This window comes from Phycodurus eques, chromosome 16, assembly GCF_024500275.1.
Source record: "Phycodurus eques isolate BA_2022a chromosome 16, UOR_Pequ_1.1, whole genome shotgun sequence".
Taxonomy (NCBI): domain Eukaryota; kingdom Metazoa; phylum Chordata; class Actinopteri; order Syngnathiformes; family Syngnathidae; genus Phycodurus; species Phycodurus eques.
Window position 1 is genome coordinate 12,067,673 of NC_084540.1, and position 14,068 is coordinate 12,081,740.

Below are 14,068 nucleotides of genomic sequence, written 5' to 3' on the forward strand. Positions count from 1 at the left end.
TGATGATGCTGTGACTCAAACAATTACATTGAAGCCTTAATATGTGCACTGGCAGACCCAAAGGTGTCAGATAACACAGATTCTCTTGTCTTTTCAGCCTGTGAGGAACCACAACCCGTGGATGCTGCTCTACTTCATCTCCTTTCTGCTCATCGTCAGCTTTTTTGTCCTGAACATGTTCGTTGGTGTTGTGGTTGAGAATTTCCACAAGTGCCGGCAGGACCAGGAAGAGGAGGAGGCCCGCTTAAGGGAGGAGAAGCGGCTCAAAATCATAGAAAAAAAGCGCAGGAGTAAGGAGAATGGAGGGGCTGGTCGGTAGTCTATTTTTCTGAGCACTGCCTGCTTTCAGAGCCTGAAAAAAGCCAGATGAAGGGAAATTTAAAACGTCCATTGACTAAACTAGGGAGAGTTTTACAGACTGGCGAGCTCACACAAACAGTGATTACTAACTGACAAGGCGTGGGCTACACCACTCTGTTGCATGTAATTGCATGACTGCTGCCCAAACTTCCCTTAACACTGCATGCAAAATCACATGAAATCAAATCTTGCATTTCAGTCATCCATGATGATAACATGTGCATGCTCAATTTGTATTAACCTATAAACCAAAACAAAACAGTCGACCTTGTAGACTTTGTTTCTTGGAAATGTTAAATTGTACTTAACCAACCAACCAAGTTTTAGTACTATTCGAATATATTTTTTCTTTCTTGACCACCCCCCGAAAAAACAACAACTTTGCAGCATTCCCTGCACATGCTAACGATTTGGGTGCCTACTTTGCTTAGTAGGGTCTTAGGAAATTCTGTTCAATCAAAACTGAATGTCCCTTCATCCTACTCGAGGCATCTCGTCATATAGGTAGGAAATTTCCTGGTAACATGCTTTGACTGGCAGACTCAGAAACATAGCAGATGCTGTTACCGCTATATTGTATATGTTGAGTTTAAGAGTGTACAAATGACGAATATGCTTCTTGCTGGCAGAAATGTCAGAAACACACCACCTACTGCAAAGAGCAGGTTTGAAATATTTCTTCTGTTACTGATACATTAAGTCGCAAAGATAAGAAGTGGTCGATCATCAATTCCATTGTCCCACCAAAAGGCAATATATGGTGTGATCAGTTCATGTAATGGTTTTCTCACTGGTCTAAAACTGTTCAACCTCCAAAACAATCATCATTTTCATACAATGTCATGATTCTTTTTAATGCCAGTGTTTGGCCATGACGTGAACAAGAAGAAACATGTTTTAGATGACTGACTATCAGCAATTCAGATTATTGTGACTGCTGGATGTTCAACCACACAGTCCTAATCCAAACCTTCATGACATTTACCAATGAAAAGTTTTAAATTCAGTATGTGAGGCTCCAAGAAACAATAGTGTAAAGGATTGAGATTTTAGAAAGAAAGTGTTATTGAACAAACCCTTAGTGAGACCTCTTTTTATTTTGGATTTTATTTTTTTTACCATGAAAGGCATGTCAGCACGTTGAAGACAGATACCTGCACTCACACATACATCCCATATCATTCATGCAGTATGGACATGTGATTGTGCAAACAAAACAAAATCCATGTTTCTCCTTTTGGGTAGCTTAGAATACAGTAAATAAGAAATAGAAACATTACATGAAATTCTATAGTTCAAATGCGTTAATAATGTGTAATCAAAGCAACAGGAATATCACATTTAATAATATACAAGAATTGTATACAAAAATCTGCTTGCACAAAGATAATAATGCTCAGTTTTAATTGGCACTGTTCGACAGCTATTAATTTATTATTTTTTTTTATTTTTGTGGTTGGAGTTATACTGATAGATGTTTATTATTTTGGTGACCTTATTACCAAACTATTTGAAACAACTCTCAATATCATGCACTGCAGTTGTACACTTCTGCAAACAACAATAATAAACATGGAAAATTGGTGTCGCTCTGATCCTGTCAATCTAAACTGAACAATTGAAATGACTTATAGCTGTAAAGAGACAATTGAGTCAGATTTACCTCCCCTTACATAGAATAGTATGTCTAATCACCATAAATTACATTTGAGGATTTAAATTGATAGGTGAAGAAAATGTTAATTAATCACGTGTTTGATCAAAATCATCTTTATATTAAATACAGTTGCTTCATACAGATTATTCACATTAATGCAAGCCATGTCTCATGTCCTGCTTTACTTGGGTATCTTGCAGGAGCTGTGGTGCGCACTGACTGACTTTAGGGTGGAGGTGAAATTTACTGGCGTAGCCTTCATAAAAGTAGCCTACTTCAAGGGGGCATCCTTATCCCTTTATTTTTACAGCTTTTCAACATACAGTATATCTATCTTTCTGGTTTTGTAAAATGTCTGAGGTCTAAATATTAGTCCTATGGGTCCCATGAATGGAGAATGTAACTTGAAGGACCAAAATGGACTCCTATTGTATTGCAGAATAGTAGAACTACAAGACTTTGGTGGTTGCTGTCCTTTCCCCTACAGCTCTGTGCACACCACTGGGCTTATCATGTTTACGATTCAAACCATTTCTCTCTTTCTCTCACTCTTATTTTTTTATGTGTCACTTTTTGTCTTTCTCTGTTTGTTTTTACCTGTCTTTGCTTCAGAGGCCAAACAGAGGCCCTACTATGCTGATTACTCCACCCCTCGCTTGACCATCCATACACTGTGCACCAGTCACTACCTGGACCTCTTCATCACCTTCATCATATGCATCAATGTGTTCACCATGAGCATCGAGCACTACAATCAACCGCAGGTAAGGCCTCCATGTGTGCACGCAATCATTACAGCCAATATCTGAATGTCTTCAAATGTCCAATTTAAATTAATGGTTTTCCGTTCCACTGCCTTCAGAAGTGAAAATTTGCATTGAATATACGTAGGAACATTACACGGATGCACTGAGCTGAGATAATTTTTTGTGTGTCCAGTATTTGGAGGAGGTTTTGAAGTACTGTAATTACGTGTTTACCTTCATCTTCGTCATCGAGGCCCTGCTTAAACTTGTGGCATTTGGGATACACCGCTTTTTCAAAGACAGGTAACAACATTTAAATGCATGGCAGCACGATTTAATTTGCCAATCCATGCCACAGCCATTCAACAATGCTGAAATACTGTATGATGAAGTTAGGTCCTTCAAAAAGCTTGATTTCATAAAATAAATGTCTGTTTTATTCTGTTGTTTGTTTGCTTAGGTGGAACCAGCTGGATATCGCAATTGTGGCATTGTCCATCATGGGCATTATCCTAGAGGAGCTGAAAATGAGTGCAGCTCTTCCTATAAATCCTACAATTATCAGAATTATGAGAGTGCTCAGGATAGCACGAGGTGAGAAATAATGTCATATTCTGTATGGTGATTTAGAATAATATAAAGTATCTTTTAATCCGCTTATGAAGTGTGTGCACATGATTCCTGACACATTGTTGAACAACAAAATCATTTTTGTGTCAATGTCTTGGGACACACCTTTAATCTTTCGCCTTCGTCTTAATTCATCATCTTCCCGATGCATTTTTCCTCCAACCTTGTGGGAACAATTTTGGGAAGGCCTGTTTCTGTTCCAGCATGTCTGTACCCCAGTGCAAAAAAAGAAGGTCCAGAAAAACGTGTGGATGAGTTGGGGTGTGGGACAACTTGACTGGCCGATGGCCTCAACCCTCTCATACTTTAAAATAAACTAGAAAATATATTATGAGACAGACAGATCCTCCTCCAGGTCCAATTATTTTGCCGATATTTAATTATTGTTTACCTTAATGCAATGTTTCCAAACCTACAGTCATACATACATAAAATACAATATATATTGATTCCCAACTTTTGTGCCACAGGAGGATATCCAATTTCATTTAATTGGTTCAAAAATGATATATTTGCTGCAAATAATGTATCTTTGTTTTGCTACAAATAATGTATCTTTGTTCATTTATCAATGCCAGAGACATACAGTGGGTACGGAAAGTATTCAGACCCCCTTAAATTTTTCACTCTGTTTTATATTGCAGCCATTTGCTAAAAACATTCAAGTTAATTTTTTTCAACATTAATGTACACAGCAATTAATATTGACAGAAAAAAACAATTGTTGAAATATTTGCAGATTTATTAAAAAAGAAAAACTGTAATATCACACTGCCATAAGTATTCAGTATTTAGTAGAAGCACCCTTTTGAGCTAATACAGCCTTGAGTCTTTTGGGGAATGATGCAACACGTTTTTCACACCTGGATTTGGGGATCCTCTGCCAATCTTTGCAGATCCTCTCCAGTTCTGTCAGGTTGGCTGGTGAACGTTGGTGGGGAGCCAAGTTCAGTTCTTTCCAGAGAGGCTCAATTGGGTTTAAGTCAGGGCTCTGGCTGGGCCATTCAAGAAAAGTCACGGAGTTCTTCTGAAGCCACTCCTTCTGTATTTTAGCTGTGTGCTTAGGGTCATTGTCTTGTTGGAAGGTGAAACTTCAGCCCAGCCTGAGGTCCTGAGCACTCTGGAGAAGGTTTTCGTCCAGGATATTGCTGTACTTGGCCGCATTCATCTTTCCTTCAATTGCAACCTGTCGTCTTGTCCCTGCAGCTGAAAAACACCCCCACAGCAAGATGCTGCCACCACCATGCTTCACTGTTGGGACTGTATTGGACAGGTGATGGGCACTGCCTGGTTTTCTCCACAAATCCCACTTAGAATTAAGGCCAACAATTTCTATCTTGGTCGCATCAGACCAGAGAATCTTATTTCTCACCATCTTGGAGTCCTTCAGGTGTTTTTTTAGCAAACTCCATGCAGGCTTGTCTTGCAATGAGGAGCGGGTTCCGTCGAGCTACTTTGCCATAAAGCCCTGACTGGTGGAGGGCTGACTTTCTAGAACTTTTGCCCATCTCCCGACTGCATCTCTGGAGCTCAGCCACAGCCTCTTTGGGTTCTTCTTTACCTCTCTCACCAAAGCTCTTCTCCCCCAATTGCTCAGTTTGGCCGGATGGCCATCACTAGGAAAGGTTCCGGTCGTCTCAAACATTTTTCATTTAAGGATTATGGAGGCCACTGTGCTCTTAGGAACGTAAAGTGCAGCAGAATTTTTTTTGTAACCTTGGCCAGATCTGTGCCTTGCCACAATTCTGTCTCTGTGCTCTTCAGGCAGTTCCTTTGACCTAATGATTCTCATTTGCTCTAACATGCACTGTGAGCTGTAAGGGCTTATATAAACAGCGGTGTGGCTTTCCTAATCAAGTCCAATCAGTATAATCAAACACAGCTGGACTCCAATGAAAGTGTAGAACCATCTTAAGGATGATCAGAAGAAACGGACAGCACCCGAGTTAAATACATGTGTCACAGCAAAGGGACTGAATACTTATGGCTGTGTGATATTTCATTTTTTCGTTTTTAATAAATCAGCAAAGATTTCAACAATTCGTTTTTTTCTGTTAATATGGGGTGCTGTGTGTACTTTAATGAGAAAAAAATTAACATAAATGATTTTAACAAATGGCTGTAATATAACTTTCCGTGCCCACTGTATATTGCCAGCCAGAACAATTAAATGCACTTCCATTAGATGGCAGAAGAATGTACTATTCACCTGTAATGTATATCCTCCTCTTGCCATTCATAGAACAGCTTATAAATAGCTTTGTGTTCAACTTAAACAGGCTCAAATTTCAAACTGAATAAGTAAATGTGTGAGTAAATTGAGATGAGATCATTGTCATTTCAGCATACAGTACAGACTTCTTGTGACATTTTTTGAGGTGGTGTGCCGTGAGAACTTTCTTATGTAAAATATGTACCTCAAACACTGGAATATACAATAGTACATGATAATCATTTTCATTGTGTTTTTCATTGTGTATGCAAATATAGAAAAAAAATTGTCTCCACTATAAATGGCCCCATGAGTGAAGTACAAGTCGGATTTGCCTATTTGAGGATGATGTAGTGCTTACAGTTTGACAGCAACGAAGGAGCAAATTGGCCAAAAGACATCAGTGACCTCATTGTATAAAGTGCACTGTTGAAGGCTTCTCCAATGTCTTTTCTGCAGTACTTAAACTCCTAAAGATGGCCACAGGCATGAGATCTCTGCTGGACACTGTCATGCAAGCACTGCCACAGGTAGGTGATTTATTTATTCATTTTATTTATGGCCATCCAGGATGATTTCATGCCTGGTTTAGGCAGCATCTCAAAATGTATGATGCACATGCGGTTACTGACTCGATTGCTCAGCTATTTTCCAAATGCCATGTGCAGAAGAGGTTACTGAGTGTAGAAAAAGACAAAAAAATAGAAACAACATAAAATGCCATGACACATTTTGGTACTTCAAAAGGGAAATACAAATTTATTTAATCTTCAACAAGAAAGTGGACTGCTGCAACAGCTCTAGCCAAAACCGGTAACAAATACACTTTAACTCAAAATGTGGTTAACAATTTTAGGGCTCAATTATAAAATATGTACAAAACAAACTGTCTGTATATCAACATGATGTCTCGAAATAAACATCTGTTCCTTATGTGAGCAGCAAGTATTATAGAAGCACAGTACACATCTCTAGTAGAGTAGCTAACGTAATAAATATAAGGTGTCTAGGCTGTCCTACAATACTGCATACCCTATCATTGCATATACTGTATCTACCTCAGTGATTCTCAACTGGTGGGCCGGGACCCAAAAAGTGGTTCGCCGACCCATTTTGGGTGGGTCACAACAGCTAAATTACATGAATTTTTATTTTGAATTTTTTGGTTTTTCGGTTTTCAGTTAATTATTTACTTATTTTTTATTCTGGGTATTTGTCAAGTGTGAGATAAAAAAGAAAAAGAAAAAGAAAGATCAGAATAAATATTGTGTAATAAAACATCTACAAAAGATAAAATTTAAAAAAAATTATTAACTTACTAACAGATGACAAAGCTTTTCAAGTTTTCTTGCTTTTGCTAAAGTAATGCTGTGATGTCCTGTTGTTGGCGGTAGTTCAATCACCTGCTGTGTCAACGAGACAAACTCCTTGTCTGCTTTCACATCTGCCTTTCGTGGCGGTACACAGCAGCATTTTCTCTGCAGTTGTCCGTTAGCAACACGTAGCAACAAAAACAGCTTGGACGTAAAAGTTAGCTTCTCGACAAAAGTTGCATTTGGACTGGCGCTGCCCGATGAGTCACTTCTTGGTGACAAACAGAAAGTGAACTACAATTCCCAAAGCACTGTTCAACCTTCTTTCTGTAAACGTTCTGTATGTATGTATTTATCCGAAATAAGTACATTTAAAATCAATTCCGAAAGCTCATGTTTGAAAATAATTGACGACGGACATTTTCGCTATAATTATAGTTAATCACTGCCATTGACGGCTTTATAAGTCAAATATCCATGTTAACTGGGAGGGCTGGCAGTGATTGAGTTTTAATTTTAGTTAGTTTTGCAAACATAAAATGTCATTTAGTAAATATTTTTGTAAAATATGCTTGTTTTTATTTTATTTCATTCACAAAAATGTTTTTTTTGTTATTCGTTTTCGTTTACTATCATAACCTTGTTGAGAACCACTGATCTACCTTACTGGAAATATGTATATGTATAATATATATATTCTATGGTGATGATGATGATGATAATGATAATGATGATTTTAGGGTTAGTTGGGGATCGTCTAAATATATTAATTAAATGGCCAGGATATAAATATTTTCATAAAATTGGCAAGGTTCTTTTAATCATATTCTTGTTTCCTGTTATAACTGAGATAAATAACAAAAATGGCAAATGCATTGAATAAATAAAGATATATTTTCTTGATTAAATAAACTCTACATTTTCAACAAAAGTCAATCCCAGTTGGCACTGGCACAATCACTCTGTTGGAGAGAGAACTAACATCTATTTTACCTCCAGGTGGGAAATCTTGGTCTCCTCTTCATGCTGCTTTTCTTCATCTATGCCGCCCTGGGAGTGGAGCTCTTTGGCAAGCTTGGTACGTCAAAACACATCACTCTACTCCCATCTGCTTCTGTGCCACGGTAATATAAAAGTGGTGTTCCATGCTGGAACAAAATCTAATTTACATGATCACATTTATTTACAAATTGCTTCCTCAATAGCCCATCTCCACCAAACACATTTTTTCTCAGACAAAAATCACAGAATTGGCTGTGTGAGTGTAGGGGAGAAGGGAACTGAATTTTACGTCCCCAAAAATAATATAAAAAATATATAAAATGATGTACAGTATTTTAAAGGGACAGTATTTTTCATTAGATCGTTTGTGTTGCTATCAAAGCTTTTTCCCTTACTGTAAATTTTTTTTTTTACTGTATTGTTCAGTGACTGACAACATCAGAAAATATTATCCAACCGTGGTGAGGGTCAGAAAATGTAACATTTGCTTACAAAGTCAGGTTTAGTATGAAGCAGAAAACTCGAGGAGTAAAAGGAACAAAAGGCACCGTTTAGAGTGAGCCAACTGGGGTTAAGTCATTAAGATTCAAAGTTAATGTTTTCAATGACGGCAAAGCTTAAAAGTACCCAATAATGACACAGACGCTTGAAATTATAGTATCAAAATTTGTGTGTCTGTTTTACCGGATATCTTCAGACCACTGTGGATAAAAGGAGTTTTGAGCCAATTTGCCAATTGATAATGATTTTTTCTTAATGAGGATAGCAATCAAGCTGTGAATGGACATACTGTATATTCGATTTTCTCCCAGCTACCTTGTCACAGGACCATAACTTGTGGGCCTAATGTCACTTGACCAAGCATACATTTGTCATATTACATTTAAATACTGGACCCCACATTGATTTTTATTCAGCATCATCCAGTTTATTTAAATGATTTTTTGCATTTCATATTGCATTACTCTTATTCTGCTAAATATACTGTAAACAGTCAAACACCAATGGTTCTGTGACGCTGGTTCAAATTGCTCTAATTTCAAAGGAAATGTTCTCAAAGGGGCATCTGCGGTGGGGCGCTGATTTTCGTGCAAGCGCTAGGCTCACCGTGTGTATTTGCCAATTTGGCAGACCAGTCTATGTACCCAGCTGGGAGTTTTGGAGATTTGCTGGTATGAAGATGGTAGTTTAATTTTTATTTCATTTTATTTTGTTTTTACTTTTTTGGCAAACTTTTGGTTTTACTACACATTTGGGCCATTTGACTTTGGCGGGTCTGCTGTGTTCTTACAATTGTTAACTGTGTCCATGTTGTGTTTCCTTAATGAATTAAACTGTGCTTGTGTGTTTATTAGAATGTAATGACAACAATCCCTGTGAGGGCCTGAGTCGTCATGCTACTTTTGAAAATTTTGGGATGGCCTTTCTCACACTGTTTCGAGTGTCCACTGGAGACAACTGGAATGGCATTATGAAAGTATGAACACACACAGTTTTGCACACACTTGCACATTCACATGATAGAAATGACCTCTAAAACCAATTATGGAACAATAAAGAACTGAACAGTCTAAGCACTTTCACATCTTGACTTTACTTCACTTCATAAAAACTGTAATTCATGATGTTATCCCAGACGAAGTGAAACATATTAGCCAGACAATGTTATTAAAGACAAAGACAATCCGGCATATAGACTGACAAAGACAATCCGGCATATAGACTGAGACTTCAAGATGGTGCTCAAATGCAATATAATCCAAGCAACAGTAGATTAGGAAGGAGCCTTTAAGAACCAACACACAAATGATGTTCCAACTGAAGTAAGGTAATACAGTAGATTCATAAAGTAGCACAAAAGTGTTAGGTTATGAGAGAATGTTGGCGATAGTAACAGTTACTTTTTGGCTCTGGTAAAAGCAAGTTAGTGGTGGGCCATGCATTTGATTCACGGGCCTTCAGTAGGGACATACCTGACTTAATACACTTCTTAATAGCACCACTGTTACGTCGTAACCATCAATACTATACAAAAACGCAAGACTCTATTACAGCAAGCAACTGTGCCACGTACATTATCCGGAGCAGTACAGAATCAGTATTTACCTCATAACATGACAAAAACATAAAAATGTTAAGAGATGCTGATTATTAAATGGATTCGTGTGTGCAGATCACTCCAGACGTGTTTTGCTAGTCAGTCCGCTATATACGAAACGTCACGTGACCAAACCTGGAAAACAGGTTAGCGGGATTCCTGTGTATTGTGCGATAACTAGCATAAGTATGGGCTGATGCTGTAATAATTTGAAGTTGAAATTACTAAAATTGTGTTCTCTTTATGGCTGGTGTCTTTGGACAACGTTTCATGTACTGTATTTTCACGACTATAGGGCGCACCTTATTAAAAGGCGCAGTCTCAGTTACGGGGTCTATTTCTGTGTTTAACACATACATAAGGTGCACCGTATTATTGGGCGTAGGCATGGTAAAACATACGGTAGCATGCATGCACGCTAAAACAATGTTTTTAAAAAGGCAGCGGGAGCAAAACTGAGTTTGGTTGTACTTTATTGAAGTATTTAACAATGTAGTCACGTTATTTTTTTATCAATCCTCATCCACAAATCCATCAAAGTCCTCATGTTGTGTATCCTAAATGAACAGCTGGGCAAGTTCTCCAACAAACACGCCAGGTTCCCTCTCGTCATTGTCAGAGTCAGTCTCGTTGCCGGTGGGCTGTTCAGCAATGATGCCGGCTTTCGCGAAAGCTCGGACAACAGTCAAAGCAGATACCTTAGCCCAAGCATTCACAATCCATTCACATATGGTGGCGTAACTCGCCCGGCGCTGCCTCCTAGTCTTAGTAAAGCTGTGTTCGCCATCTGTCATCTATGGCTCCCACGCCGCTCGCAACTTCACTTTGAACGTCCTGTTTACACGGATGTCCAGCGGTTCGTCAAGCCTCCTGAAATGATGGCACGCCCCGAGTTATTGCACTCTTTCGAATGATGACTGTAGAGATGCTTCTCCCGGCTATTCTTTGCTCATTAATCCATTGCTTGAGTTGGTCTTCCACCTCGGGCCACCTCACCTTGTTTCTGCGTTTTCTTTTTCTTTTTTTTCCGCGGAAACTCAGCTTCGTGTTCTTGACTTGGCGAAGCTCGTTTTCCTGGTACCTCAACTTGCGAACCATGAATTCGTTGATCTTGAATTCTCTCGTGGCTCCTCGATTCCCATGTTCCTCCGCGTAACTGATAGCTTGCAATTTAAACTGTGCTTCGTAAGCTTGTCTCTTCGTAGGTGACATTTTCGGGGGTGCTTAGCCAAACCGATGTTGTTTTGCACAATGCACAACTCGGAAATGCTCCCAGTCAGTCAAGCGGTAACAAAAAAATTATTAAAAAAAAAAAACACTCCGGCGCTATATACCTACTTCACGCACCCTTCCCCTGTCCTCAGCCACGTCCACTTTTCATCTGTGTAAGCAGCATGTCGGCAGGAAATGCTAAAAAAAAAAAAAAAAAAAAAAATACAAAAAATTTAAAAGGTCAGCGCTCATCACACAACAACATTTATAGATGTTGGAACTCGGTGCACACACAAGGCGCGCTGCATTATAAGGCGACCCGTCCATTTTGGAGAAAATGTAAGACTTTTAAGTACAGCTTATGGTCGTGAAAATACGGTACATCTTTAATTTATACAACTAGAATACAATACATATATAAACAAACAAAGCCTAAACATGGGTTATAGTCATGTATAAACATTTCATGAAGACAACTTGTGTAAAACAAAAAACATTGTAAACGTTTAAAGTTCCTACGGCTGCTTTGTCCTTGCGATATAGTTTCGTCATTTACCCAAGCTGGAAGGAAGTGTTTTGTTCTGTTTTGCTGAATGCGGAAATTGGTCCCACATACAGTATACACTATTTGACTTGCGCTGACCAACCAAAGAGGATGGCAAAATAATGACGTCATTGAGGGCCGTGGCCTGCCTTGTGAGGATAAATTTTAAATCTGAATGGTTAAAGGAACTGTCCCATTGCTAATAGTTTACATTACATCGACCAATACTACTGATTTTGAGGCCCTGGGCAGCACATACAGGCTGAAATACGACTGGAGAAAAAAATCCAACATCCACATACACTACTAGAAGCAGTGCAGCCAAGAGAAACACTAAGAAATGAAGAGAACCGACAGTTGGGAATACATGAATACAGTTTCATGGAACAAATACAATTTAGATCGTTACTGTAGGTCAGTGCTTCTGATCAAGTTTCGGCCAGCAGAGAAGACCTTGCTGGCCCTGACGCCTAACCACTGAATCAAGTTCTGTGTTAGTAAACATTTTACAAGCAGGTTTTAATGACACGAGTGGAGACTCTACTGATAAATTCACATACCCATTAAATATTTTTGCAAATGTAGGTGTCTGTAATGTTACAGTATAAAAATGTTTTACAAGTCATTATACCGTAGAGTAATGACAGAACGCTACCTTTTTTTCTGAGTAATGTATAACTGCCGGGATATTCAAATGAAAAAACAACAAAACACAGGCGGGAACATAGTGTTAGAAAAGAGCTGTCTGTTCTTTTCAGCCGCCAATATGAACAAACATAAATGAAGGCAAAGAAGAAAAACCAAAAACTTAAACTACAGTGACACTGTATTCTTTGGCCAATATTTTGTATGATGCATGATGATACAAATTAAGTAAATCCATTTAGTTTTGCTCATGCAGACGTAGATAATTAACCACCATCCAAGGCAACCCTAACTTAAATTGTATCAAACTTTAAGCACTATTTTACATTTAAGAGTGACCGTTAAAACAATCATCAAGGTAATATAAACACTAACGCTATAAAATCCTTAAAACACAATTCATCGAGAATAAATAAATTGTAGTAGGTATTTAAAAGAAATGTATCCTCAATCTGATTGAGTACCTGCCTGCAATGACATCTTTTGTCTTCAGTCTGGCTTTAGAATAAATGAATATAAGTAGTGTTAAATCAAAGATGATATTTTTGTTTTTGTAATTGTGCCTTTCATTCCTTTCTTGTCTTGACTTACTTTTGTAACCTTACTTTCCTCAGGACACATTACGAGAGTGTCATCCAGAGGAACGCCATTGTCTCTCCTACCTGCCGTGGGTCTCTCCCATTTACTTTGTCACCTTTGTGCTCATGGCCCAGTTTGTGCTTGTCAATGTGGTGGTGGCGGTGCTGATGAAGCATCTAGAAGAAAGCAACAAGGTACGCTTTTGAGCACTCATCTTGCATCATGACAGGCAGTATTTAGTGGTCTCCCATAATTTTGATAGACCCACCCCCAACATTTATGAGCACATCAAGGAATGTTCACTTTTGTAGGAGGCTAAAGAGGATGCAGAAATGGATGCAGAAATTGCCATGGAAATGGCTATGGAGCAGCAACGCAGATTTACCACCACTTCCAGCAACAGCTCAGGGGCAGGGAACTTTGTTGAGCCATGTCCACAATCGCCTGGCCAGGTAGCAGCCGCCTCTCATCTGTTGCACTCTGTCAAACAATTGACATATGACTTTCAAATGAATTTAAGAGGCTCAGTTCATGCTAATAAACTAATAAACACATCATCATGCAAAAAAAGATTGCTCAGGTTCCCTTAATGTCTGATTTGGTGATGTAAATTGTACTTTTTAATTTGATTACATTCAATAACGGTACAATATCACTGGCTCTGCTAAATCCATGTCTGGTGTGGATGATGATGATGATTATTATTGTTATTATTTTTATTATTATTATCAAAATGGTACCATACGGTACCATGGATTTGCTATGAATGTACCATATACTTGATTGGCTGGCAACCAGTTCAGGGTGTACCCCTCCTCCTGCCCGATGACAGCTGGAATAGGCTCCAGCACGCCCGCGACCCTAGTGAGGAGAAGCGGTTCAGAAAATGGATGGATGGATGGTACCATATACTTTTTCCTCAGAAAATATTCACTCCAGCCTTGAGCTGTGTGCCATCTTTATTTAAAAGTGACACTGCAAAAAGATGTAAGGCAAAAATCGCTTAGCTTTTTGGGCATTGTCTAGAAAATGGTCGCAAACTAGATATATATCAGATGAGGTGAATATGG

At 38.6% G+C, this 14,068-nt stretch overlaps 1 protein-coding gene across 4 annotated transcripts in view; it reads left to right on the forward strand.

Moving 5' to 3' along the window:
- The window catches only part of cacna1ha (calcium channel, voltage-dependent, T type, alpha 1H subunit a), a 110,674-nt gene that overhangs the window by 89,426 nt on the left and 7,180 nt on the right, over positions 1-14,068 (forward strand). For 3 of the 4 annotated variants that reach the window (XM_061699786.1, XM_061699787.1, XM_061699785.1), the window contains 9 exons: positions 98-311; positions 2,630-2,781; positions 2,957-3,066; positions 3,224-3,357; positions 6,065-6,135; positions 7,918-7,996; positions 9,276-9,397; positions 13,034-13,192; positions 13,310-13,450. In XM_061699786.1, the coding sequence (XP_061555770.1) occupies positions 98-311; positions 2,630-2,781; positions 2,957-3,066; positions 3,224-3,357; positions 6,065-6,135; positions 7,918-7,996; positions 9,276-9,397; positions 13,034-13,192; positions 13,310-13,450 (1,182 nt within the window). The remainder of the gene's footprint in view (positions 1-97; positions 312-2,629; positions 2,782-2,956; positions 3,067-3,223; positions 3,358-6,064; positions 6,136-7,917; positions 7,997-9,275; positions 9,398-13,033; positions 13,193-13,309; positions 13,451-14,068) is intronic. The other variant, XM_061699788.1, reaches the window with a different exon arrangement.